At 42.8% G+C, this 27,098-nt stretch overlaps 1 protein-coding gene across 1 annotated transcript in view; it reads left to right on the forward strand.

Annotated features, from left to right (window-relative positions):
- WDR19 (WD repeat domain 19) overlaps positions 1 to 25,417 on the forward strand; it is a 43,334-nt gene extending 17,917 nt beyond the window's left edge. The window contains exons 17-35 of the mRNA XM_010160655.1: positions 188 to 347; positions 953 to 1,063; positions 1,333 to 1,442; positions 2,511 to 2,568; positions 3,498 to 3,638; positions 3,750 to 3,832; positions 5,096 to 5,179; positions 6,262 to 6,408; positions 6,831 to 6,955; positions 8,316 to 8,428; positions 9,233 to 9,301; positions 11,802 to 11,879; positions 17,252 to 17,348; positions 19,480 to 19,604; positions 20,707 to 20,788; positions 21,404 to 21,554; positions 23,058 to 23,181; positions 24,776 to 24,852; positions 25,303 to 25,417. Of these exons, the coding sequence (XP_010158957.1) occupies positions 188 to 347; positions 953 to 1,063; positions 1,333 to 1,442; positions 2,511 to 2,568; positions 3,498 to 3,638; positions 3,750 to 3,832; positions 5,096 to 5,179; positions 6,262 to 6,408; positions 6,831 to 6,955; positions 8,316 to 8,428; positions 9,233 to 9,301; positions 11,802 to 11,879; positions 17,252 to 17,348; positions 19,480 to 19,604; positions 20,707 to 20,788; positions 21,404 to 21,554; positions 23,058 to 23,181; positions 24,776 to 24,852; positions 25,303 to 25,417 (2,050 nt within the window). The remainder of the gene's footprint in view (positions 1 to 187; positions 348 to 952; positions 1,064 to 1,332; positions 1,443 to 2,510; positions 2,569 to 3,497; positions 3,639 to 3,749; positions 3,833 to 5,095; positions 5,180 to 6,261; positions 6,409 to 6,830; positions 6,956 to 8,315; positions 8,429 to 9,232; positions 9,302 to 11,801; positions 11,880 to 17,251; positions 17,349 to 19,479; positions 19,605 to 20,706; positions 20,789 to 21,403; positions 21,555 to 23,057; positions 23,182 to 24,775; positions 24,853 to 25,302) is intronic.
- The last annotated feature ends 1,681 nt before the right edge of the window (positions 25,418 to 27,098 follow it).

Consider the following 27,098-nt stretch of genomic DNA (forward strand, 5'->3'; position numbering starts at 1 on the left):
AGGAGAAACAACTCTAAGTTAGGCATTTGTATTTCTCCTTTCTTCCTGACATGTCTGTCTCTCTCCATGACTTAGAATTAAATGCTTTTTGTCTTTTCCCTACCACAGTATTAAGAGAAAAAAATGGGCTGAGAGGGAATCTTAGGTACAAGTAATACTAGTTTTAAATGCATTTTACCTTCCATAGGTTTTCTGAAGCATGGGAGTTGTGCAGACTTCTGAACGACCAGTCTGCCTGGAATGAGCTGGCCACGGCTTGCTTACGTCATATGGAGGTGGATTTTGCAATACGTGTTTATCGGACATTTGGTAATGCTGGGATGGTGATGTCACTAGAGCAAGTAAAGGTAAAATGTAGAGTCCCTTTTAAACAGGAAATACAGTGATTTAATTCTTTGAGAATTGCTGAATTCTTATTTTCATGGGGATCTGGTGGTTTTTTTTTTTTAAATAGAAGGTGAATGATTTTCAAGGGAGTTAATAGTTACAGGGGAGAGTCTCCAAACCACACAACTCTTGCTTGGTTTCCTCTTGAAGTGGTTGCAGTCTTTACTGGAATGCACAACATTCCTTTCTGCATTTGCCTGAGAGCAGCAGAATATATTAATGTCTTGGGCGTTTGGAGGCTCTTTTTTTCTTTGTTGTTTTTGAGAAAATGCTCAAGGCTGCTATTATTACTGAAAAAAAACCCCAACAGATTGCAATTATACATCTAAAAGTGTGCATGAAATAGTGCCTTGAAAATATCCTTCTGCAAATTGCTGATTTTAGACAGCATTAGCTGTCGTGGCTTTGAGCTACACTAAGAGGGCTTTTTCTGCTTTGTAGCATCTGATACACATGGTTGTAAAATGTAAGGACATTTTGGTTCACTGTGTTTACTAGACTGTGTTACTTATAATGCTGTTCTTTTCTTTTGGGCTGCTTTTACACCTATTACATCTTTTTACAGGGAATAGAAGACCACAACCTTTTAGCAGGACATCTTGCCATGTTTACCAATGATTTTAATCTGGCTCAGGATTTATATCTGGCATCCTCCCGTCCTATTGCTGCACTTGAGGTATTCATTTAAGAATGTTTTCAATCCCACCTGAATGTTGAAATATTTTACCTCCTGATAGTTCTGCCCTTTCGTGGTTTTATTCTTGCCATTGTGTGACTGACAGACATTCTTTTATTGGCAGACATTGTTTAGATGAATGTTTCTCAAATTACCTGAATCTTTCTAGAATACTAGCTGTATATTTGGATTTAGAATAATATGAAGTTCATATTAGAATTCAGAATTTGATACTTGCATCAGAAAATGTTCCTATTCTTTGTTAATAGATGCGTAAAGACTTGCAGCACTGGGACAGTGCACTTCAGCTGGCTAAGCGTTTGGCCCCGGACCAAATCCCTTTCATATCAAAGGAATATGCAATGCAGCTTGAATTCATGTAAGTTCTCCTGTAAAACTGCAGTATAAGAATATTAAACTGATATTCATGCTCACTAGAAGAACATTGACTTGAGATACTTCATCTGACTGCATTGCTGAGAGAGAATTCTCTGAGGTCTTACAACTATAGTACAAGGAAGAGTAGTTTTGTAAGGAATAGTTCATCTTAGAAACATATGTTAGCAAATAATAATTACTTTTTTGATTTAATTTCAGTATATTTGTGTTCTTTACAACTGGTAGGTCCACTATATAATACTACCATCCACTCAATAAATACTCTGTTGCAGGCAAGTGCTTGAAAAATAGAGAAAGTTCACAGCATTTAACACTTCTTCCATTGGACAAAAGCCTTGCCTTTTGCTGTTTTTTCCTTAAATACCCAGTAGCCTTCATTTTCTCAGGTATTTTAGGTAGATGGGTGTCAAATTTGAAGGTTTCCAGCCCCTGAAGGACAGAAGGTATTAACCATTTGCCATGATTTTAAAGCAGCTAATTCTTCCCTGATGAACCCTGGTCTGCTTAATGTCTAAACCAAGAGGAAAAATTCCTATCTATTAATAGAGTTTTTAGACAATTCCTTCCACATGGCAGTGCCCCTGGCACTGGGAGAGAACACTTGTTGGTCACAGAAAGGAAGGAATGGAGGCGGTTGAAGCAATTAAAAGTCTGTAACTTGAGTTGTGAATTTATTTAAGGAAAAAAAATGCCTTCTTTTTAATGTTGTGAAAATTCTAAGTAATTTTAGAAGGTTAGTTTCCTTTATCTTCCAGAAAAATGTGGAAGTGGAGGTGAGATTGAGGTGTACCGCGCAGAGGGATTCTTTGCCTGTCTTTCAAGGGAGGTTTGTTGGTCTCGGGGTAACAGAATTGAGAAGTGGACTGCCTCTTTGAGTAACAGCTTGATAAAGGGCACAGGAAGTGCCATGACATACTATGTGACTATCCATCTTTTGCAAACTTCACATCCTTGCATGGAGTCTGTCTAAAGCAAGACCTGCATAACCTGTGTGGTGGGAAGGTAACCATCTCTTCCTATTAAAAATGTTCTTCCAATGTTTTTTTAGGGGTGACTATGTTAACGCTCTGGCACATTACGAGAAGGGAATCACTGGAAACAATAAGGTAATTTGTTTTAAGTAATAATAGCATCTGTATTACAGTACTGCATGTTGTCATGTTTCAGACACATTTGAATTCAGATTTTTTTTATTCAGCTGCAAATCTATACTGCTTGCTTTTGGGGTAGTAGTCTTTGCACTCCTCTTATTTTTAATGTGCAGAATTAGGTTTTCTGTAGGTATAAAGCAGTACTGCAGTTGTATTAACATGGCATAACTAGACTTAGCATATTATGATTGGAGCAGTTTTATAATAGACATGCAAATGGCAGGGAAAACATTGCTAGGGTTTTCATTTCTATATAGATAACAATTCAGTAAAGAACAAAAGTAATAATTAGGACTTTTGTTATAAAGACAAGCAACGATTGTGGTAGAAAATAAACATTGTATTCAGTAGAGTCTCCCTTGTTTCTGGCATTTTTTCCCCTAATTATTGCAAAATGTCTATGATGAAGCAGCTTAAATTATAATAGGAGAACATAATAGGGAAATTGCAGTGTTTTCTGAATTCATGACATTTGGCTTTATGAAACATCAGTAGCCTTGCAAACTTTAAAACAAAAAAAAAATTAAGGAAATATCCTGCTTGTAGTTTCTGTTTTTCTCTACTGTTGGTTTTGGAGGAAAGAGGAGAGCAGTACTGAGCATTCTGTAAAAAAGATTCTTCTCATGTATGCTTGGACAGATCTTGTAAAACTAAAAAAACTAAAAAAAACCTAAAGACAGAGCTTAAGAAGAAATCTAAACCCAGTTCTTCAAAATGAGTGACAGCAGCAGCTAGGCAAGAATTTTGAGACAAAAATTGATTCAACTAAGTCCATGTAGCGGTTTGTTAATTTGTTTCAGTGCTTGGTTACTGTGGCTTTTGCGACCCAATATTTCTGTTGTATAACGTATAGTTACTGCTTTTCATTCGATTGCCAGTACCAGGACCATGATGAAGCTTGCCTTGCTGGAGTAGCTCAAATGTCCATTCGAATGGGAGATATCCGTCGCGGGGTAAACCAGGCCATTAAACATCCCAGTAGGTTACTGAAGAGGGACTGCGGAGCTATTCTGGAGAGTATGAAGGTATTCAAAAGAGCTAATAAAGCTGAGGCTAAATATGTGAATTCATCAAGCTGTTTATTTATTTGTAATGTTCATTTAGAAATTATATTTTAATAATTTACAATATTGTAGCAATTTTCAGAAGCTGCTCAGCTGTATGAAAAGGGACAATATTATGACAAGGCAGCATCAGTGTACATCCGGTGTAAAAACTGGTGAGTACAGGTTTGAAGGAAGTTACATTCCAGAGGAATTGCTGTGGTGCTCTTTGGAAAGGAGTGATTCTCTGAATAGCACAAATGTCTCATTAATTGTCTTTCATTGATTTTATTGTTCCCTCCCCCAAGCTTACAGGAGAACACTGTTCTTTCAGAAGCTTATGTTTTTTTAAGTAGTCTTACTGTAAATGGGAGATGGTCTTCCTTTATTCTCTTTTTTGTGTTATGTTTAAAGTACCCTGCAGTGCCCAGTCCTTTGTGTGTGCATGCGCACACTGAATTTAGTAATTTTATTAGTGTAGCTACTCTTTATTTCATTGAATGTCTTCAGTTACAGAATACACAGCTGAGACTGAATATTCAGACAGTTGGAAATAGTTCTAAGTCGGTGGTTCAAGTGGTGTCTGTATCAGGAGTAGTCAAACTCGCTGGCATTATCTTCAATACATTTTTAACTTCTTTTAAAGTGAATTTGAGTATTGTCAAGTTTCCAGTGGAAAAGGGACAATTTACTGGTAGATTTAAGGGATTAATTCATACCTAATTACATTTATGGGCTCATAATGTTAAGAACTGATTAGAACAGAGAGCAGAAAGAACCCTCTTCTTCCATATGAGTGCTCTAAAAATTAGGTTGGAATATTATGTTCATTTACTAAGGAAAGTTTTGTTCCATCACAGAAGTGTCAGTGGCATCAGAACGGACCAAGAGAACACTTCGTTAAGTAGAGCAGCTTGTGGGGAGTAGGGCAGTCTGGGGAGTGCTCTGTCTTTTAGGCAGAGAGGTGAGATTTAAGGTCAGCCTCTCTAGTCTCTCATCTCTGTTGTCTTGAAAGGCCCACTGCTTGCAAACCCACAGCACTGGTTTGCTGGCTTTTATAGCTCGTATCACGGAGTACAACTCCTGAAGCTCCATTCATGGAAGGACTGACATAATTCTGTGTTCCTCCACACTCTGCTGTTATGGATGCTGTTGCTCAGAGAATCTGGTTCCCATTGCCTCTGTACAACCTGTGGCCTTAGGCACACAGTCATGACAGCTATCACAACTGCGCCTGTACTGGTGGTCTTCTGTGCTCTTTCGCACGTCCTTTCAGGTTACAGTTGTAACACTGTGCTGCTTCTGTAGATTAAATAGAGAATGCCCGAGGTAAAAATTGTTGGTCTGGCACTTCATTGTGTTGATATAAACATGTCTGGTTTACTGGAGAAAATTTGAAACCAGATATATGTATGAAAACTATTATCTCGTCTTTCTAGGGCAAAAGTTGGTGAACTTCTTCCTCATGTTTCATCTCCAAAGATTCACCTACAATATGCAAAGGCCAAAGAAGCAGATGGCAGGTGCGTTTGAATGCTTATCTTTTTTTATAGAACATGTTATTGTTGCTGTTGTTATTATACATTACTCTTTCTGTAAAATAAATTAAAAGACAGACTGTAAATTTTGCGTAAAATAGCCTTGTGAAAATGGATTCTGAAATATGCAAACCTAACGTGTTGTGTAGAGATCTTATCCATAATCTGAGGACCTTCCACTAGTATCGAGATGTGTGTCTAATTGATTGTTTTCCTGTCCAAGCATTAGTATCTTTTTAACAAAAATCATTATAGGTTTTTAAGTACTGCACCCAGCGCAGCATTCCACTTCGCAGAGTATTGATGTTCAATTTGTTTCTCATGACTCCTTAACTGTGATTTTTTTAAAGATCATTCAAAGGGGGAATAATCATGAAAGAAAATCTATCATTCTAGAACCAAATTACTGTTACATCTTAATGGCTGCACTTTCACAATATTCAGTAATGTGAAATTATTGGCTGAAATGAAAGCCCCAAAATAGGTTCTATTTAATCACAGAATGTCGTTCCTACTAAGCCTTACCTGTAAGTAAATGTGCTTCAGTTCAGAATAATGATACTTTATGAAGCAGCAGCAAAGCTAAATGTTTATATTGATGGGACTAGAAAATACTTCTTGTGTCAATTGTGTGGTATGAGAATGAGAAATTTCTTGTTTACAGAACAGAAGTCTCATTTTTTTAACTTGTACAACTAGTTATCATGGTTTTTATTGTTCTCGCACTCCCAAGTGATTCCATATGGAACTGATGGAACAGATGATGTTTGCTGATGGAACAGATGAACTGCTTTTAGGATATACCAAAAGGGATGCTGGCAGAGTAGGTCAAAAATAGTATCGTGGTAGACATTTTGTTGTTGTCTCTGCCTTTCATTCTCCCAAGAGAAAATGAAATAGAGAAGAAAAAAAATAGTAAAGGCAGAACAAGGCTGTGACATGCAAACTGAAAAGAAGGTGTCACAAAGAAACCTCTCACAAATAAAATTCTGTATGTTTCTTCCACACCTAATTGTAGAGAGTTATTTTAAAGTTAGAAAAACTCATGTGGAACCGTTACTTTGCAGGTACAAGGAAGCTGTGGTAGCTTACGAGCATGCAAAACAGTGGGACAGTGTAATTCGACTGTATTTGGATCACCTTAATAATCCTGAAAAGGCTGTTAATATCGTGAGAGAAACACAGTCTCTTGATGGAGCAAAGATGGTGGCCAGGTAACAATCATGTTACACAGGTTAGGAAAAAAAGGGGGGTGTGAAAGAGGCCATACCTATTGAGGCTTGCTAAGGTATCAGGCTCTGGTTATTGGTACTTGGCCAGTGACTGAATATTTCAGTTCATTCATTTGAGTTTGTAAAATTTGGTCAACAGGTACTGGGTTTTTTTTCTTTCTTTTAACTTTCTGTTTAAAATTATATTAATCTGAAGTAATAAGTTTTTAGACAACAAGAAAAGTTGCCATGCTGTATTGTTTATACTAAGTTAATTTTAATAACCTATTGGAAATAATTGAGATATAAAATAAATCAGAAATGTTTCATATTTATATGCCCCAAAATATAGTATATTCCTAAAACATTTGGTATGTTCATTGTGCCAATTAGTACCAAGGTATTAATTTGTTCACTCTGATTAGGTTCTTTCTGCAGCTTGGTGACTATGGTTCTGCCATCCAGTTCCTGGTCATGTCCAAGTGCAATAATGAAGCTTTCACATTAGCTCAACAACACAACAAGATGGAGATTTATGCTGATATTATCAGTGAGTATTCCAGGTTCATGGGTTGCTTGCCATATGTTTTACTGTTCTCTTAATTGGTTTAGCCCAATTTGAAATCATAAGAAAAGGGTGTGAGGTTTTGTTTCCCAGCCTTTTCCATTCCTAGTCGCCATGGAGAGATTTGGCAATCTGTGTCTGATTCAGGCCTACAAGTTAGGCTTTGCTTTCAGCTTAGGTATCTCCCGTGGTCGTCAGTCCAGGCTGCTTTCAGATCTTGCCTGTGCTAGAGCTTTTTCTGTTTATCCATAGAGATAAAGCATTTGTCCTGACTATTTTCTTGTGTCAGTTGAGGAATCCTTTGATCTTGATATATGTAGTGCTGCTTTTCCAAAACTGAGGATTTTACTGGTGCAGTTGATTTTTATTTTCTCTTTTCCTTTCCTTTTTCTTACATGTGTATGTCACTTTTCTTTCCTTCTTTCCCTTTAAGGCTCTTTATGGCCTCTTCTTGTCTCAGTGAGAGACAAAAAGGAGACCTTCTGACCAGCTGACTTTTACCTCAGACCATCAAGTCAGTCAGTGAACAGCTTGTCAATTTGCAATTAATTTTACATTTTTCACCTGTGTCAGGCACCATTCTTTATGGAAGCAGTTCCACATACGTATTTACCAAACCATCTCATATATTTTCAATTAAACTCTTCCTTTAAAAAACGTATTCTGGTTTGAAGGTTAAAAACTTGGCAGCAGCTGGCTTGGTGATGTACTGTTGCAGCAGCTTGTCATGGTGGCCACTATTGTTCTGGTGTTCCTTCTGCTTTTTTACTTCTCTCCTGTCCAAAATAGGATGTCTCAAATTGTAATCTAAGTGGTTGGAAAAGGGTCCAAAACTAACTTAGGAATAGTTTTTGGTTTAGAGGTATACAGTAAAGTGGAGATTTGGTTAGAAGACTAAGTAGTGTTCCCTGCTACCGCATGGTTACATTAGTCCTGATAGTCTTGCTCTGTTTGATACAGATACACTCACACATTCTTAAACTGTGAAAATAATTCAGGTGATAATCTCATAATAACTTGCTCTGTTTTATGGTTGCTAAGACATAATGGAAAAATTCATTAGTAGGTCATAGTTATGCCATTTTATTATGTCTGTTAAAACCAGAAATGCCATTATGGTGTAAAATCTATGGAAACAAGTATTTCACTGCATTATTAACTCCTGATGTCTGAGATTTAGTCTGAGTAAATAGGAAAAAAATAGGTAAGGCATCATTTGAGTCTGGCTGGCTTTGGTTTTCTTTGAGTATCTGTAGGAAAAAAAAAGAATAGGGATTTGTTCCTTCAGTAGAGCCTTTATCTTACTTACGAATACTCTGCTGTCATTGCTGTCTATCTGTTGCAGGTTCTGAAAGCACCACCAATGAGGATTATCAGAGCATCGCGCTATATTTTGAAGGAGAAAAGAAACATTTTCAGGCGGGAAAATTTTTCTTGCTGTGTGGTCAATATGGACGGGTCAGTACTTAAAGGATAAAACAGTTAAATGTTCACAGAAACTGTTCAAAATACAGTGCTTCAAAATCAGGGAACTTCACAGTTAGACTTCAGCTGCAGTAACATACTGATATTTTTTAAAGTGTAAAAAAACTTAAATGTTTGGGTTTACAATTGTCTACATTGTATTCTGTCAGTTATGTGCTGCCATGCACATAACTTTTTCACAGCTTTAGAGGCTCCAGGTGGATCAATGATACACCATTCTCAATCTCTAAATGTCATGAACACAGAAGTAGATTTTATTTATATTTTATTAGCTCGACCAATGAAGGCTTGGTTGCTGACTAATGTATTCATTTCATACTGTACCATGCCCTAACTTAAAGCTTTTTTTTAAAAAAAAGGAATTATGTTAATTAAATGTTTGACTTTCGCATGCTGAACTCATACCAAAAAAATATTACTCATTTTTGGAATTACAGCCATTGTAGGTGATCACTCCTCCAGCTGGGGTGTAGGGGGTTCCAGTGCCACATTAATCAGTGACTTCTCACCCTACTGCTGCTAACATCTTTCGCAGCTGGATGAAGGTATACACCAGAATTTGGCGGACTCAACGCTGCTTTCTTGCAGGAGTATCTGTAAGGGCAGCTGCTCTCTCTGTAGTGTTTGTGGTTATCCTTACAGCTGTAAAACACAGTCAAGATAAGCATTCTGTGTGCCACTTGTCTTTCAAAATGCAGAGAGAAATAACATGGTAAGAATTAGGAAGACATTAGTTTCATGTGTCTCAGTTTTAACTTTTCTTCTGTATTGTTTCAGGCATTAAAGCACTTTATCAAAAGTCCAAGCACAGAAGATAACTTGGCTATAGAAATGGCAATTGAAACAGTAAGTGACTTTGCTAAAACAAAAATTTCTTCATCTTTTCAAGAAGTTTACCTTCTGTATTGTGACATTTTCCTAGCACCAGTGGGTGTGTTGGAACACATTGCAAATAGAAGGAAAACTCTATCAGTAAAGGTGATAATCTAAACACTTAGAAAGTAGAGGAAGTTAATACTGACACCAGAAGAAAATGTTTTCAGTCTTCAAAGGAGGGTTTATGAATTAATTTAGATTTTTGTGGTTATGTGTCAAAGACACCTGAGTCTGGAATTTTCTTTTTTAGCCATATCCATATACAATTTTTTCAGTTTTGCTGATTTTTCCAGTCTGCACACTATGGTTGGAGAGGTGGATGTGCCTCCATTCTTGCTGTCAGTCACAGAATCGCAGAATGGTTGAGATTAGAAGGAACCTCTGACGGTCATCTGACCCAATCCCCCTGCTCAAGGAGGGCCACCCAGAGCCAGTTGCCCAGGACCATGTCCAGATGGCTTTTGAATATCTCCAAGGAGGGAGACTTCGCAACTTCCCTGGGCAACCTGTCCAGTGCTTGGTCACTCTGACAGTGAAAAAGTGTTTCATGATGTTCAGATGGAACCTCCTGTGTTTCAGCTGGTGCCTGTTGCCTCGGGTCCTGTCACTGAGCACTGCTAAAACTGCCTGGCTCCTTCCTCTTTGTGCCCTCCCTTCAAGTATTTCTATAACTGACAAGAACTGCTGCCCCTCACCAAGCCTTCTCTTCTCCAGCCTCAACAGTCTCAGCTCTCTCAGCTTTTCCTCATACGGCAGGTGCTGCAGGCCCTTCAGCATCCTAGTGGTTTTTTGCTGGACTCTATCCAGTACATCCATGTCTCTCCTGTACTGGGGAGCCCAGAACTGGACACAGCATGCCAGGTGTGGCCTCACCTGGAGTAGAGGGGAATGATCACCTGCCTCGACTCACTGGCAACACTCCTAATGCAGCCCAGGATGCCATCAGCTGCTTTTGCCCCACGGGCAGATTGGTGACTCCTGTTCACCTTGATGACCCCCGGGGGCTTTTCTGCAAAGCTGCTTCCCAGCTGGGTGGCCCCCAGCATGTACTGACGCCTGGGGTTGTTCCTCCCCAGGGGCAGGACTTTGCACTTCCCTTTGTTGAACTCCACGAAGTTCCTGTCAGCCCGTTTCTTCAACCTGTCGAGATCCTTCAGATGGCAGCACAACCCTCTGGTGTCTCAGCCACTCCACCCAGTTTGGTGTCATCAGCAGGCTTGCTGAGGGTGCACTCTGCCCCGTCAGCCTGATCAGACTGGACCCAGTATTGACCCCTGGGGTACACTGCTGCTTACTGGCCTTCAGATAGACTTTGTAGCATTGATCACAACCCACTGGGCCTGACCAGCCAGTTTTTGGTCCACCTCACTCTCTGCTCATCCAGCCCGTATTTCATCAGCTTCTGTCTGAGGATGTTATGGGAAACAGTGTCAAAAGCCTTTCTGAAATCAAGGTAGAAGATATTTCCACTGTGAGACAGAAGATCATTTGCATCATCAGCCTTACTAACACCTTTTGGTTTTCATCCTTACTGTCTAAAAATATCTTTTCCATCTCTAAAATAGAAGGAATTTGGGATGAAGCAATCTTTGCTTAGTTATTTTGCTCATGATCTCCGAAAATCTGTAGCCATCAGGTCTCCAGCTCATGCTGCACCTCAGTACGTGTGATCCTGCTCTGTTTCTTGAGAATCCCTTCCAGACATATGCTGGAAACCTGCCTAAGCAGCCCCATTGCCAGCTTCCATTTAAGCATACACTATGACTTTCACTTTCGGTCATCCAAACCCTGCCTCTATTCCCTTGAAGAACCCAGAGCTTTCAAAGTCTTCCTAGTGTCACAGGAGTTTTTTCAGACTCCTAAACAGTCGACCTGACTCTGCCTAGAGCACAGCCGCTCTTGGGGCCTTCCTTCTCGCAGAGCTGTCAGCAGGGCTTGTGAGACTGAAGGTTGAGGTTGTCTGATGCTTTTCTCTGGATCCAGATGTTTCTGCCCAAATGAATAAACCAAAGGCAGTGAAACAGCCCGAAGACTGTTGCTGCACTTTTACCGTATGTATCCTTGTGGAATCTCAACAGCTCAGCCTTATTTTTGAAAATGTCTCTTCAACTGGCCAGAAAGTGACCAGCTCTGAATATTCCTCCAAGATGCAAATTGTGCTGCGTTGGTAGACACAGCTTCGTGACAGCTGGCTGCAGCCCAGGGTCCCTACGCTCACACGCCTTCCCAACACTCAGGCAGGGGAACAGCTCATGCTGGTAGAGACCTCTTTAGTTATAATACCCTACCGTAGCACATTAGAAAATAAATATGAACTACTGTATGTCAAAGCTGCTAAAAAAAGCACACAGAACTAAAGAAAAGTCATGTTTTAAACCTATCTAGTGTCAGTGTTTCTATGGAAAGCCTCCTTATAAGTATTTTTTCCTTTCTCTTCCATATCACAATTTCTTCTGTCTGTCTTTAACAGGTGGGGCGGGCAAAAGATGAAGCCCTAACAAATCAGCTGATAGACTATCTGATGGGAGAGAGCGATGGCATGCCCAAGGTATTGTGTGTTTATCACTGCTCTTGTGTCACATTGCTGTGCTGCGAGATCTTTTGAGCTTATTTTGGCCTAAAAGTTTTGGTAGAGACAGACAGTGTCTTAGCTTGGTTTCATTAAGGAGCAAAACGTACGTGATCACTCTGTGGTTCATTCACCCAGTGACTTCAGCTTCAGAAAGATAGTTACTTCCTTTCTTTTCTTCAATATAATTGTCTTTCTCCGAGCGTTATGAACGTCATTAGTTGGTCAGAGGAGATTCAAATTAACACTCAAACTGAGGGGAAGAGACAAAACTTAGCTGTTTGTTCATGCCCGTTAGCCAGCTGGCTGTTGCCTTTCCTGGGTGAACGGTCAGCACGTGTGCGTCTCAAGACTAGTACAGCACTGATGGCTTCTTGCAGTGTGGGGAGCTGATCCAACCGTTGCGGTGGAAGAAAACCCAAAGATGATCAGGCTAAATGTCCCTTATTCACATGTCAGCACAAGACATAAAAAGTTGTAGATAGATTTTCAAAATTGCCAGCTCCTCCCTGTTGATTTCTGAAGTGATTAATGACCATGTTTTCAAAACGAGCTTAGCCCAAAGCAACTCAAAAATTTGCCACTGAGATCACTTGAAAATGTAACAGCTTCATGTGGATGTCCATATGACAGACCTTGTTTAAAAAAAAAAAAAAGTTACATTTTGGATTTCTTATTATGCAGAAGTATTTAGTTTTAAGTGTGAATTGATTATTCCTGGAGTCAGTTTCATCTGCAGATGCCGGACGTCGTTCTGTAATGTAAAACAGAATTTCTGTTCTGTGTTGGATAATAAAATTACATGTTTAATTTATAATAGAAAATTTAAAAAAAACAGAAGCCACATTTCAAGATCTCCTGATATGGAAGTTTGATTAACAACAGGAGAATAAAATAGTGTGGGCACTGATTTTTATGTTTTCACTCATCATCGTCATAGAAAATCTTGTTTGGATCCTTAGAACCCTGCATTTTTATTCTTTTAGGATATTTAGGAGGTGTTTTGTGAGGCAGGAGGTGCACTGCCTACCAGGCTTCTTTTAATGTCATGTGATCAATTAATAAAATTCAGAAAGGACTAATACCCTTTCTTCTGGGTTTCCTCCTCCTGTGTTAAAAGCAACCCATTCCCTGGTCGTAATAAAAGGCTTTTGGCAGACTGGTAGACTATTTCATCTTTCTCTCTCTTGCATAGATGGATTTGGGTGTACTGGCTGACAGATTTTTGTGTATTAGTTACCATTGCCATAGGTTTGGTAGTAAGGATGGTTCCTGAACTAATCAGAATATGAATTGCATCTGTGTTGTATACAATACAAAAAGTAGATTTTGACCATATTCTATTTTGTTTTCCAGGGCAGATTAAAAATTTCCCCTGTAACTGTGATGTTGGACACACTAATACTAGAACAGCAGCATTTGAGGTTGAGATGACAAACAGCTCTTTTTCAGGGTGACTGCCCATGGACTCCCTGGCTTCTCCATATTTGAGCTATAGAAAGACAGGCTTCACAGTCCATTTTTGGCTTAGATGTCCATAGAGTATACGGTACATTCAGTCACGTTTGGGATGGAGTTCAGGGAACTAAGTGGCTCAGCCACTTCAAGTTTTACTGTGTGTTACAGCAGGGCTTGAATGTGAGCTGAGTGGTGCTGCACCCCTGTTTCTCCACTGCGAAAGCCAGACTTCAGGTGCAGGCATTGCAGTCTGCAATTTATTTCTTAGCCAAGGAATTTAAGTTCTCTTACAAACTCACAGTAAATACAGTCAGGTGCAAAATAATATGTATGGAAGAGTAAGGTCTGCCTTACTGAGGGGAGTACGGTTTGGTCACGGTGGGGATGACATGGTCTTGGTGCAGTACGTTTATTTCACCCCTAATACTACGGTTGTGATTTATGATTCTGTTGGGAGATCAGAAATTCTGGCTCTTTCCTCTGTATATGGTTCCTAGAGATTAAGGGTTTGATATTTTAGATTTTCAGAGACATGGGACAGTTGAAAGTCAAGCTAACTTTGCTTTTATAAAATTAAAAAAACAAACAAACAAAACCCAAACACCTCTATATCTTTATTATTTACCTCTTATCATTTACCTGTAATTTATTAAAATTGCTTCTTATTATCTACCTGTCTTCAAGGCCAGGCTGGATGAGGCTTTGAGCAACCTGGTCTAGTGGAAGGTGTCCCTGCCCATGGCAGGGGGGTTGGAACTAGATGGTCTTTAAGGTCCCTTCCAACCCAAACCATTCTGTGATTCTATGATTTAATTTGCAATGTGAACATTAATAAAATTATGGGAGAAGCAAAACATAGTGAAGCAAATGTAATTCAACTGTAAGAGACAAAAGAGAATGAAGCTGTTGGAACCATTAGATGAAAATTCTGCACAGCATCAGTGTCAGCAAAAGTAACTTCATACTGATGCTGAGAGCTGGGTGGACAGCAACTGGCATTTTGAAGAGCAGCAACCCAGCTGGTTGAAAGAAATGCAAAGGACTAAATAGTGAGCTACAGTGTGATCTCCATAGTGAAGAAGTTCTAAAGATTTTAGAAAACACTTAGGGATTTTGTGAATGCCATAATTGCCATATTTAACGTTGTTTTGAACTGCAGTATAGAGCTTCCTATTCGTTGTTTAAAAGCTCTCTCTTGTTCTTCTGAATGCTTTTAATCCAATCTGCCATAGTCTCTCTCAGTGAGTAACAAAATTTTACTTTCTCAAATCATGCATATTTGTTTTAAAAATCTACTTAAACCACAGTTCATCCTTATTATGCTGTGGAGACAGTGTTTTTGAAATCATCACGCAAATGGGTTTGGTTTTAGAGAATAGCAGCTTTTCTGTGGTGGTATGTTTGCAGAGCTGAAAGTAAGAGTGAACTTAAAGTCGCCGTGCAGCAGAAACTTGCTAATCCTTCATCTTCAAACCAGATCATCGCTCGCAGCCACCTGATCGCCTTAAAGCTTTCCCAGCGGCATTTTAACACAGTACCATACTGTCAAAATTATCATGCCCGGGGAAATGTCGCTACACTATTGTCTGACTAATTATAAACTATTCCTTTAAATGTGTTTCTGTGCCAACTATTGTATTTGTCAACTGTAAAAACGTAAAGATTCTTAATTTGTCATGTGCGTTCTTTTCTAACGTTTCAGGGAGCGCTAACTAGCAAGGTTCTGCTGCTTTCTCTGTGCATATTTTCTAAGTGCACCTGTTTTAAAAAGCAAAACTGAATTCAAAACATGGCTATCTTGCATAAAGAACAGTCAGACCGCAGATTTTTCCAAAGACCTTAGGAAAGCTGTCAATTGAAAACTCCTTCCTGCATTTTATTTTGGTTTTAAGATGGCTGACTTTAATCTCGTGCTTTACTTTCATATTCTAGCCTTAATTTTTCTTAAATGCTTTCTACTTTTATATTTTTTTCTACATATGGCTGCCATTTAAGTCATTTAAATATATTACTTAAGTGAAACACAATTAAGGGCATGGCAGATCCCATAGAGACCGCTGGTCTGTGCTGGGACAGGATCCTTCTGCTGCAGCAGGAGGAAAGGGGGAAGCAGCCTGGATGGGGAAGTAGTACAGCCTTTTCCCGTCACCAGCTGAACAGCCACCTGTGCTTACTAGGAGGTGTCACAAACTGGGAAGAATGACATCATAACCTACCACTCAAATGAATTTTTGTTTCCACACTCAGGGAACAGCAGTTTTCCTTTTTAAGGCAGTTTGCAGTGGATAAATAATAGCCACTAACATAAGCAGTTGTGGTTACTTTATTATCCAGATAACTATTTCCTTATTACTAAATTATGGTTCTTGTGATGTTCAACATTTTGATCATGTGGGCCTTAAAATTCTGATCCATCATTACTTTAAAAGTATTTACTTTTGGTCACTTAATGTTTTTCCTTATATTGCAAGTTAAAAAGAATTATTTTACTTGCATTTATTCTTCCTGTATGCCAGTCTTTTGCTTCTAATTTGGTGATTTTTCTTTGTTTTTTTCTCCTTGCCTCTTAAGTAGGGAGTTAATCTTTGCAGTCATCTTCTTTAGAAAGAAATGTCTTTATACCTTTCATATTTCTGTTCCTTTGAATTTCTGCGTTTCTTGCTATGTGTTTGGGACTCACAAAACCCACACAGTGTTCCAGAGAACAGCACAACATCGATTAATACAGTTCTTTTTAAAGAAGTTTTTATACCATTGTAACACAGAATACACATTGTAAATATCTGGTTCTACTACTAATATTGCAGAACTCGTCGGTTTGGGTTTTTTGCTAAGCTACCAGTGCCTTTTTTTTTTTCCAGTTTGTATATATAAATTGGCACCATACCATTATATACAATATTTCAGCTTAATTTAATCTTGATTTACTAGTTAAAAGATTATTATGCACAGGCTATACTTCTTATAGTTCCTAGTTTAGAAATCACTGCTAAACATATAAAAGAGTGACACTAGCCCAGTGCTTTTTTCCCCACTTCATTGTTCCTTTTCATTATAAACACGGTCATTTTATTTTGTATTTTAGCCGAATTTTTAAGAATGATCTCTTTGGAGGATTTTCTCAAAATCTTTGTGAAAGACCAATTCTCTTTTCTCTTGTTGATTTTTTTTTTTTTTTTTTTAACTAGTCTGCTAGAAATTTGAGCACACTTCGCAAAAATGGAGCTCGTGTTTGTTTTCTTCAGTAGTGCCATCTTGGGTTTTTTTAAGTTTTGGTTTTTAAATTATTTCACTAATTTTCCTGCTGTTGGGTTGCCAGTTCTTGGGTCAACTCTTTGCTTCATTTGCCCTTCTGGACTCATGTAACATATCAGAAATACATAATATAGCAGATTACAAATTTTATGCATTTTGTTAGCTGATTGTCCCCTTAATTTTCCAGTTTTTAGCTGTCTTGCTTGTCCACCCTCTGGTCCCAGAACAATACCCTCTTTTTAATGGCCAGATTTTGTCATCCACGCTAAGCAACGTCTGCATCTAGATCCGTAATGCAAGAGAAACGTTTCTAGCAGGACTTCAGTTCCCCAAGGGAGTCCTTTGGTTCTTTTCGGACACCCTAAATGCCTACGTGTCCGAAGTTGTTGGGTTTCCACCCGAACAGCGCTCTGTGTGCCGAAGGGTCTGCAGCTTTCTGTGTCCCTACTGCCGCGGCTCGGCCGGGGTGCCCCGCGCGGCTGCTCTCTGGCCGTAGCCTAGCCAAAGCGAGCCGATACGAAGGGCTCTTCGCCAACCAGCCAGCTGAAGAACGTGGGGGTGGGATGAGCAAGTAAAGAGAGGGAATACAGCGATATGTACTCAATTAGTATTAATTGCTTCTGTATGATTTCGTTAAGGATGCCAAGTACCTATTCCGCTTATACATGGCGCTGAAGCAATACCGAGAAGCTGCCAGAACTGCTATAATAATTGCCAGGGAGGAGCAGTGTTCGGGTAAGTCTGCTTTCTCTGATGTGACAGCATCTCTGACACTATGGCCCCGCAGTGCTTGGGGCACTGGTATTTACATAGGATTGTACTTAGTAAAGGTCTGTGCCAGTGCTTTTAATTATATTCAAGTTTAACTTTGCATTTGAAGTAGGCTTTGTGAAAAGGTTGGGGCTCATCCCTGCATATTAAATATTGGGAAAAATGAAAATTGTGGAAAATATCTGCATTCCATATTACATTCAAGTTCACATAGTGATTAAGATTGCCTGCAACTTTACTTTTCTGTGTATCGCAGATCTTAGAATTGCAGTTTTCTGCATGCGGTTTCCGACTTGGATACTGAGCCTTTAGTCTTTGCACGTGATTGTTTTCAGTGGGAGATGTGCGCGGGAGATGATTTCTGTTGAAGGGTCAGCCACCTGCATACTAGGGCTTTGTTTCCCCTGTAGGGAATAGGTAGCTGAAGTTAGAAAAAAAGCAATAAGGAGAGACAGGGCTAGAAGCACAATAGCTACCCACCTCCGTTATTCGCTCTCCTCTGTAGCCATGCCAACAGCCCTACCATAGCGCTGCTCGCTTCCCGTTTCAGTAAGCTAAGAAAAATACCTCTGAAGGACAAACAGCAGCCTCAGGAGCAGCCCAGGCAAATTAACATTTGTGGACTGCTCCTCAGCACTGGGCTGAGGAGTGGAAAATCCCTCAAAGCCTTGGCAAACGTGAGCTCCCAGTTCGTCACAGCAGCGCATGATGCATTCGTGCCAGTTCTGTAAGCAGGAAGCGTAAAGGCTCGAGGGTTTACATATTTCCTAGCTTCCCTCAGTCTGAAAACTTGTATCTAAAATGCACTATCCCATACTGAAGGTCATGATCCCTAGTAGTGTAGATGAGTTCTGCAACAGTGTAATAAGAAGCACAATATTTTTCTCTTTAAAACCACCAATCTTGCAATGACTGTCTCCTCCACAGAGGCACAGTTTTAGATTGCCCCCCTCCCCTTTCCTTCAGGGGATTTCAATGAGTTTGATTCTGAAATTTACACCAATATAGTTTGTTCTTTCCATAAAAATCTGTTAAAAAAAAGATACATGTCATACTGTTTGATTTTTTTAATTTTAGGTATATGCAATTTTCCTTTAGCTTGTTTTTATGTAATCACATCCTTTTAAGACTGATCATCACATACCGAGAGCCAGTAACACAGCATGAAAAATTAATGCTGCTTTCCAGCAGCTAATTCTGAAGTGGTATTTAGCTGCCTCACACGAATTCCACGGGTTGATTCAGTTGGAGTGCATAATACCAGTAACAAATTGCTCTAGAGAGTAAAAGTGTTTGCTGGTAGATACAGAGGAAAAAAGTTTGCTGAAATAACTGAATCTGACATTTCCTTCAAATGCTACCAACTGCAAAGAGTATGACTGCCTTATACTCTAATAAGGAATAAAAAAACCCCAAACAAACAAAAAATACCGGTGGGGGTGGGGAAACACCAGCTCAAAACAAAGCAAGAACAAACAACTAGCTAAGAGTAGACTGACTGTACCGAGCACTGGTTGTTTTCAGCTATGTGGATCATTTAATGAAATCCTTTGGTTTCTGGACAGTCCTTGAGAGTAACCTTGAAGCAGTAGAATGTAGGGAATTAACACTCAAATTTTAATTATTACTGACAGGTTTTGGGTTGGTTTGATTGCAGTGGCAAGTAGTTGCTAAAGCGAATGATAAAGTATGTTAAATTAACGTTTAAACAACAGCTTTTGAATATCCGACACCAGAGAACAAAAAGTAACATCTCCAAATGCTCTAAAAACACCTCTTCTCTTATTGTGGAAGCAATGTATTGGATACAGCATCTTCCATTTTTAAAATTTCATTATATGAAATTGTCATCTACATATGTATTTTGCTACTGCTTAGGTGACTTCTCCAAGTGTATTTTATTTTCTTATTTAACTCCCTGGCTGACCCTGTTTAGGATACTGTGAGAAGCAACTGCTTGTGACTTTCCAGAGAAATTGCCATGCAAAGGTTTTGCTCTAAGAATCAACATAACTTCTTTTTCGGCTTCCTTACGTGTCATTGTAAAGCAATTTTTATGAAAAATTAAATTTGCTGTTCACTGTTTGTTTTTAAGGAAACTACCGAAATGCACACGATGTTCTGTTCAGTATGTATTCAGAGCTGAAGACCCAGAAGATTAAAATTCCTTCTGAGATGGCCACAAACCTGATGATTCTGCACAGCTATATTTTAGTGAAGGTAGGGAACTGAGAGGCTGATGTAAGCAGCAGTTGCACAGCCTCTGACTTACTGAACTGTATGTATGGATGCTCAGTCTACGTAAATTACACTGCCATATGGGTTGTGTCCCAGAATCCAAGTGCATGTTAACAGCAAGCTTTGGGAGGACAATCCATGGTTGTTTCCAACTCTTTGGTATTCCTTTTTTTAAATACTGAATAATTACAAAGCTACATACAGGTTCCTGTATTTCTTTTGCATTCATACTTACAAATGCTACGCTACGAGCACAGTTATTCATTATTTATTGTTATTATACATTAGCAGATCAGTGCTTTTCTGTACATGAAATTAAGCAGGGGGCTGAGAAGGTTTCTAGTAGATAACCCATGGCCCATCAGGATACCCACTCAGCCTGCAGCCAGATCTTAGCTTCCTCTCTACCAGCAGTGAGGCAGGATCAGGCGAATCATGGAATGGTTTGGGTTGGAAGGGACCTTAAAGATCATCTAGTTCCAACCCCCCTGCCATGGGCAGGGACACCTTCCATTAGACCAGGTTGCTCAAAGCCACATCCAGCCTGGCCTTGAACACTTCCAGGGATGGGGCATCCACAGCTTCTCTGGGCAACCTGTTCCAGTGCCTCACCACCCTCTCCATGAAGAACTTCTTCCTGATATCCAATCTAAACCTCCCCACTTTCAATTTAAGCCCGTTACCCCTTGTCCTGTCACTACAGGCCCTTGTAAAAAGTCCCCCCCAGCTCCCTTGTAGCCCCTTCAGGTACTGGAAGGTGCAATAAGGTCTCCCCGGAGCCTTCTCTTCTCCAGGCTGAACAAGCCCAACTCTCTCAGCCTGTCCCCATAGCAGAGGGGCTCCAGCCCTCTGAGCATCTTTGTGGCCTCCTCTGAGACCCAAATGGTGGGCTGAAGGCTGGAAAGACTGTTCTGGAAAGAGCCACTATGGTCTCTGGTCCTTCCTCTAGTGCACGATACACCTCCACTCAGTTTCGGGAAAGAGCCGTGGGCGTGCAGTTCCCAGAGGGATGAACACCAGGAGCAGGCTGCAGGGATTACTCTCTGAAGGCTGCAGTTAATTTGACGTGTTTGTTGTATTCCAGACTCACGTGAAACGCGGTGATCACATGAAGGGAGCACGTATGCTCATACGCGTGGCCAACAACATCAGCAAGTTCCCCTCACGTAAGTGCCGCTGCGGGACGGTCCGTTACTCATTGTCACAGAAGGTACATCCTCGGCCTGTGATCCTGCAGGGCACGCGACCGCGTGGGAAAGCACAGCCTGCGCTGCCACCCGCCCCAGGATAGCGTTGCCGTAGGGCCTCTCAGATGGGTTCCTCACCCGCCGTTTGCTCCGTCCTCACCCGCCGTAACTGCAGCGCTCGGCTGCCTGAACCCCACGCGCCCTCTCAGGCTCGTACGTAACGAAGTGATTGGCTCGGGGGCGTCGTCGCGATGTTATAATTTATCTTCTTTTGAAAATACCTGCAGCACGCATGGCAAACGCAGGGTCAGATGTAGAGTTTGAATTGCAGACCAGAGCTGGGAGACCTGGTTATAATCAAAGTGTTCCTGCTGCTGTGCTGAGCCTCAGGAATGCAAGGCAGCCAGAGGCGAAACCGTGGTTTTCTTGTGTGCGGGCACAGGAACTGCGGGTAGTGTGCAGCTGTGTACCGCGAGGATGGAGAAATAATGCTGTCAGTTTCCACCAGTACTGCTCTAGCTCTGTTAGCTCAAAAGCTTTCAACGGTAATACTGGTAAATAAATATTTGCCATTGTTGTTTTGGTTTATTACAGACATCGTGCCAATTTTGACTTCGGCGGTGATCGAGTGTCACAGAGCGGGACTGAGGAACTCCGCCTTCAGTTTTGCTGCAATGCTGATGAGACCCGAGTACCGTAATAAAATAGACCTTAAATACAAAAAGAAAATTGAAGCGATGGTCAGGTGAGCCCTGTTAATATGTATGTTTGTACACGATAGCAAGGCATCATTTGTGATGTCCTTCTTGCTCGTAAAGCTGCCGGCTTTGTCCCGTTTTCATGTTATTTCACTCTCTCAAATAAGGTTAAGAACTGTTTCCTCCCTTCTCTTAAAATTAAAGGCTCTCCCGTTCCCTTGGATGTGATAAACCTCAAGTGCAGTGTGCACGTCCGGTGCTTCCCGCTGGCAGTAGCGCTTTCCGTCTTGCCCGTAGTGACGCCGGTGCAGCCACCCGGCGTTAGTTGTTCTCGGGGTAGGAAGGTACGAGGAAGCTGTTACCTGCTGCAGTGTCAGCAGTGTGCCCTTCTGTGACTGGCTGCTGGCTGAATGAGGAGATAAAAAACCAGTGGAAAGGCAAATAAAATAGGCCAACTCTCAGCCTTCGTTATCTGAAGTTCCGATTTGATCATAGAATCATGGAATGGTTTGGGTTGGAAGGGACCTTCAAGACCATCTAGTTCCAACCCCCCTGCCATGGGCAGGGACACCTTCCACTAGACCAGGTTGCTCAAAGCCTCATCCAGCCTGGCCTTGAACACTTCCAGGGATGGGGCATCCACAGCTTCTCTGGGCAACCTGTTCCAGTGCCTCAGCACCCTCTCCGGGAAGAACTTCTTCCTGATATCCAATCTAAACCTCCCCACTTTCAATTTAAACCCATTCCCCCTTGTCCTGTCACTACAGACCCTTGTAAAAAGCCCCCCCCAGCTTCCTTGTAGCCCCTTCAGGTACTGGAAGGTGCAATAAGGTCTCCCCGGAGCCTTCTCTTCTCCAGGCTGAACAAGCCCAACTCTCTCAGCCTGTCCCCATAGCAGAGGGGCTCCAGCCCTCACTAGAATGTTCTAGTAAGCTTCTGAACTAGGACGTGAGTGCTAATAGCCATGTTGACTCATTCTTAATGTGTCATGTTTATCCACACCTCAGGTTTTGTAACTGGTGACAACGGAGCAGGCCATTGCGAGGGAAGCGCGTGTGCCCAGGCTAATGAAATGAGAAACTGGGCTTCCTACAAAGTACCAGGATAACTAAACTAAGGAGCCATCTAACTGTCTCCAGGGTTACTAGGCTAAACATTAGACAGGCTGGATCCTCGTAATTGGTAAAATAGGCTAAAAGTGAATCCGAGCTCTTCGTCTACAAATGTTCTGTAGAGTGAACGTTCAGGTCACGTCTCCCCCTCTCCATGTCCGGTGCCACGGTGCCTGGGTCAGGACCATCGTTCTGGCGTTGCTTGGCCGAAAACAAGCCTGTGGAAGGCGGCGTTATGGCACCTGTGTGGCCCTACCAGGACACCCGCTCTGTTCCTTTGGTTCTTTGCGGTCAGGCTGGCTGCAGAAAACCACTGCGAGAGCGAAACCGTGGCTCTCCAGCCCGCACCTGTTGAGCGCAGAACCAAGGGCACCAGAGGGTCTCTGTTTCCCTTCAAAGCACCTGAGGTCTTTATTCCCCTTCGTCTCTCGCTTGCAGACGCCCCGACACAACGGAGACAGAAGAGCCAACCACAGCCTGTCCCTACTGCGCGTTCCAGCTCCCGGAGTGCGAGCTTCTGTGCCCCGGCTGCAAGAACAGCCTCCCGTACTGCATCGCGACGGTGAGTGCCCGCGGGCTGTCCCACAGCATGGGCACGGCTTCGCTCCCCTTCGCGTCCGGCCGACGGGCTCCGGGCTGCGAGGGGGTTGGGGCAGGATGGTGCTGGGGCTGCTGGGGGGGTGTTTCCACCCTGTTCCCAAATCGTTCATGACAAGAACGGGTTTTACTTACTGGGACGTGTCCTTAGTTCCCACCTACAAGTCGCAGGCGCTGAAGGGTGATGGCGAAGCTGTGAGGAGCCGGCGGAAGGTGTCGGCTTCCCGGGAAAGCTGGTGGCGTGCCTGGCCCTCCCCTCCACAACCCGCGCAGGCGCATCCGTGCGCTTGGGAGAACAGACAGGACTGGGCTGCTGGTGCCTTCCCAGATGAGCCCGTCGGCTCCGGGCCACGGCGGCCGAGGCCGGAGGCCCCGACCGGTGCGGGAGCTTGCAGCGGGCAGGGCTCTTCTCCCCTGAAGGCCAGGCTGCCAAGGGAATGCCCAAAATCTTCATCCTGGGAGTGCCTGTAGTAACGGTTCAGGCACCTCAGCACTTCTAGTATCGCTGATCCTCACCGAAAGACGTTCTAACCCTTCTTTTGAGGCTACTTTAGAGGTACGGATGGGGGGTGTTCCCCAGTGGCAGAGCCGGGCATCCCACCCTTACCGGCACCCGTACAAAATCTCACGCTGAGGCTGGCTGCTGTGTGACTAACGCTGTAGTCTTACGAAGGGCCACGTGATCAGTCACACCAGAATTACAGAAAACATCAAAATTTACTTGAGCAGGAATCAGATGTTTGGAGTTAAAGTTCTTTATTAAAACTCAGGAATTAGGCAAGTCTTACAAAAATAGTAATAGCATTTATCTGGGTTTGTTACTCTATTAGCTTAGCAGAGTAGTAAGATGATCAGTGTAATTCTGAAGTATTAAGGAAAAATCAAGGCTTTTAAAGACAGCTTTGGGCCCAGCCATGTACATGTTCAGGTGTATTTCACGTTACTTGTTTAGGCTGCATCTGGGCTACAGTCCATTTGCATCCCAGGTATCCGAAACACCGTGAGGAACGCGGCATTTTCAGATATCCAGTGAGAGCCCATGTTGTGTTAGAGCAGAAAGTCTCTGCGGTGCTGGGGTGCTTCTACAGCATTGGAAAGGTACATGGGAATTCTAGGGAAAGCCAAGCCAACCACCTCGAGGAGGAAGAAATGGTTTCTGCTGACGGAGGCAAGCGCCAATCCAGACAGTGTCGAACGCAACCTCCTGGGCTCGGGCCGCGTGGCTCTGGGGGCAGGTTTGCAACGCCTCCTGCGGCACAGGTCAGGGTGTTTCCGTACAGCTTGAGCCCCAGAGCTACCGCTCGTCTTCCAACACTGCCCCACTGGAATTGCCAGGGTCGCAGTTCAGCACGGCCCCAGGTTTCTTTAAGAGGGATGCTTATTCTTTAAGTGATAAACACCACCCCGCATGCACGGCTCCCGTCTGCTTACGGAATTGACATGGTAACCAGCCTACAGCAGCACTGACTGGGCTTCCTAATTCCTCAAGACCTTTGGAATGGGGCTGCTGTGGGTACAGAACCACTCGCCCCTCAGTGACGCGTGGCTCTCGCACACAGGGTCGGCACATGGTGCGAGAGGACTGGACGGCCTGCCCGCACTGCCGCTTCCCCGCCCTCTATTCCGAACTCAAGAGGTAAGTCAGGATGTGCTTTCCAGTGCAGGATCCCAGCATTTGCTCCTGGTTTGGTACTGGGAACGTGTCACGGCTGGGGGAGGGGGGGAAGGGGACTCCCCCTTAACTTGGTAGTTTTGTCAAAGACTGAGAACATCACTTCCCAGCGGATCAAGAGACACAGGGCTCCAACTCCAGGAACCATGGTGGGGGACCTGTGCAGGTTCTCTGCTCCTTCCCAGAAGAAGGCCTGGCACAGGAGGGGAACACAGGGGCAGTAGCAGCCACCAAAACAAACCAGCTACAGCCAGGACTGGGTACAGAGCGAGGCAGCGATAAGCTCCTGGCTCCCATAATCATCCGTGGTAGAACAGAACAGGGTAGTTCTCTGGGGTTGGGAACTGTTCTAGCCCCAGCCCCTTTGGGAATGTTGGAATGATCGTTTGCCTGGTCCTCCTTCTTTTAAAACAGCATGTTACAGACCGAAAACACGTGTCCCATGTGTTCCGAAAGGATCGACATCGTTCATCTTGAGAAAATCAGCGACTGCACACCGTACCTCCAGCCAGAGGATGGCGACCAGTAAGTTCAGGTAGGTGCCAGAGCCTGCACTTTGGTACGTAACGGGGCTCGGTCTAGAGGGCAGGGGGAGCTTGTCCCAGCCAGGGACATGCAGCGTTCAGGGACTAAACCTACAGCCTGGGTCTGTGCCCTGGATAACCAAGATGCAGCTCCATCCCCTCTTTGCCCCACCAACACCCAGCGGTGTTGCTCCTGCGGCTCACCTGGCTGTCAGGTCATCCCACCTGCGAGGCTGCAAGCCAGGTTTTCATCTGCCGTCACATTCTGGTCTGGAACATGTTCCTGAAGGCCAGTTGTGCTCCAGTAGCACAGAGAATGGTGTGAGGATCCCGGCATCCTCTAATCCTTCTAGGATCATGTTGGTAGATGTTTAAGGGGGGAGGAGAGAGAGAAGCCAACCGGAAGGAGCAGATCTGAAATGATCTTACATATGGTTAACAAGGTAGGAATAGATCCAGGGTAACAGCAACACAGCACTGGCCCAACACACTCCTGTGTCAGAGGAGACGGCTGCTCCGCCACACGCTTACTTGGAGACTCCAGTTTTCTTAACAGTATGGTAACTGTAAATGCGTTAAGAGCCCTCGTTAACTGACAGCTGAGGGCAGATTTAAAGTGCCAACACTGTACATTGGAAGCTGAGCAACAGGGCAACGTAACACACAATTGATGTTGTTATACAAACATACATAACAATAGCCTTATTTTTTCCTGGTCTAGGAAAACTATGTGGTTGGCTGTCACCATCTCTGTATCCTGGGATGCAGCTGACCGTCACGGTTTATCTTCAGAGCTGCGCGTGTTGCCCAGCTGGCAGCAAGGGAAGCTCTAGCCCTATGGTACATGGTACACATCTTTGCGCCACGAGGATTTAATCACCACCACCACATCAATTCTGTTGTATGACAGCCTGTCAATATTTAGCTTTTGATAAATTTTGTACTTTGATTTATTCTAGTAATAAAACCCATTGATAATTCTCCTTCCCAAGCAGACTTTGCATTTCACCTGCACCAGAGACAAACCGAGGGCCACTCTGGGCTACGAGTGGCAAAAACCCTACGGATCTCTAACAGCAGAGTCTTAACTTCTGTGACTCTTCCACTCCAGATTCCTTACTTGTCCAGCGTTCCTCGCTGGGTGGGATTCAAGGCACAACTCATATGAGTGCGGGCTCCTCACATTTTGGAACTCAAGCCCTCACTGCTTTTGTCTCTCACTGAGCAGAAGGGAAGGTGTAGGAAGAGACTAACACCACATCCCACACCTGAAGGAAAACTTTGGAAGAAAAGAGGGAGAGACAGAACACCCCCTGAGGTTACCCTAAGCTGTAGAAGACTCCTGTGAAACCTTTTATTGGCATTTTATACACTGCTTCATTTCTGTAATGTACAAACGGGTACTTCAGGCTTGGGGGTTTCTGCATCACCTGCTATGTACAAGGGTCCGCCCCAAAGTCCGGAGGTTTATTAAAAAAAAAGAGAGTACATCCTGGGAAGACCGAGCACGGCACCTGCAGCATGTTCATGCACTGCGGGGGTTGTTGCACAAGGCCGTTTCTGGCCTGTCACACCGCAGCACAGCGCACACACTCAGAGCACAGCCACTACGTCACCTCTGCGAGGAGCACGTCCGAGCCGCTGGGGCTGCTTTCCCAGCTCACACCCTGGATCCCTCTCACACTC

The sequence above is a fragment of the Eurypyga helias genome, unplaced genomic scaffold, assembly GCF_000690775.1.
Source record: "Eurypyga helias isolate BGI_N326 unplaced genomic scaffold, ASM69077v1 scaffold10781, whole genome shotgun sequence".
In the NCBI taxonomy this organism is placed as follows: Eukaryota; Metazoa; Chordata; class Aves; order Eurypygiformes; family Eurypygidae; genus Eurypyga; species Eurypyga helias.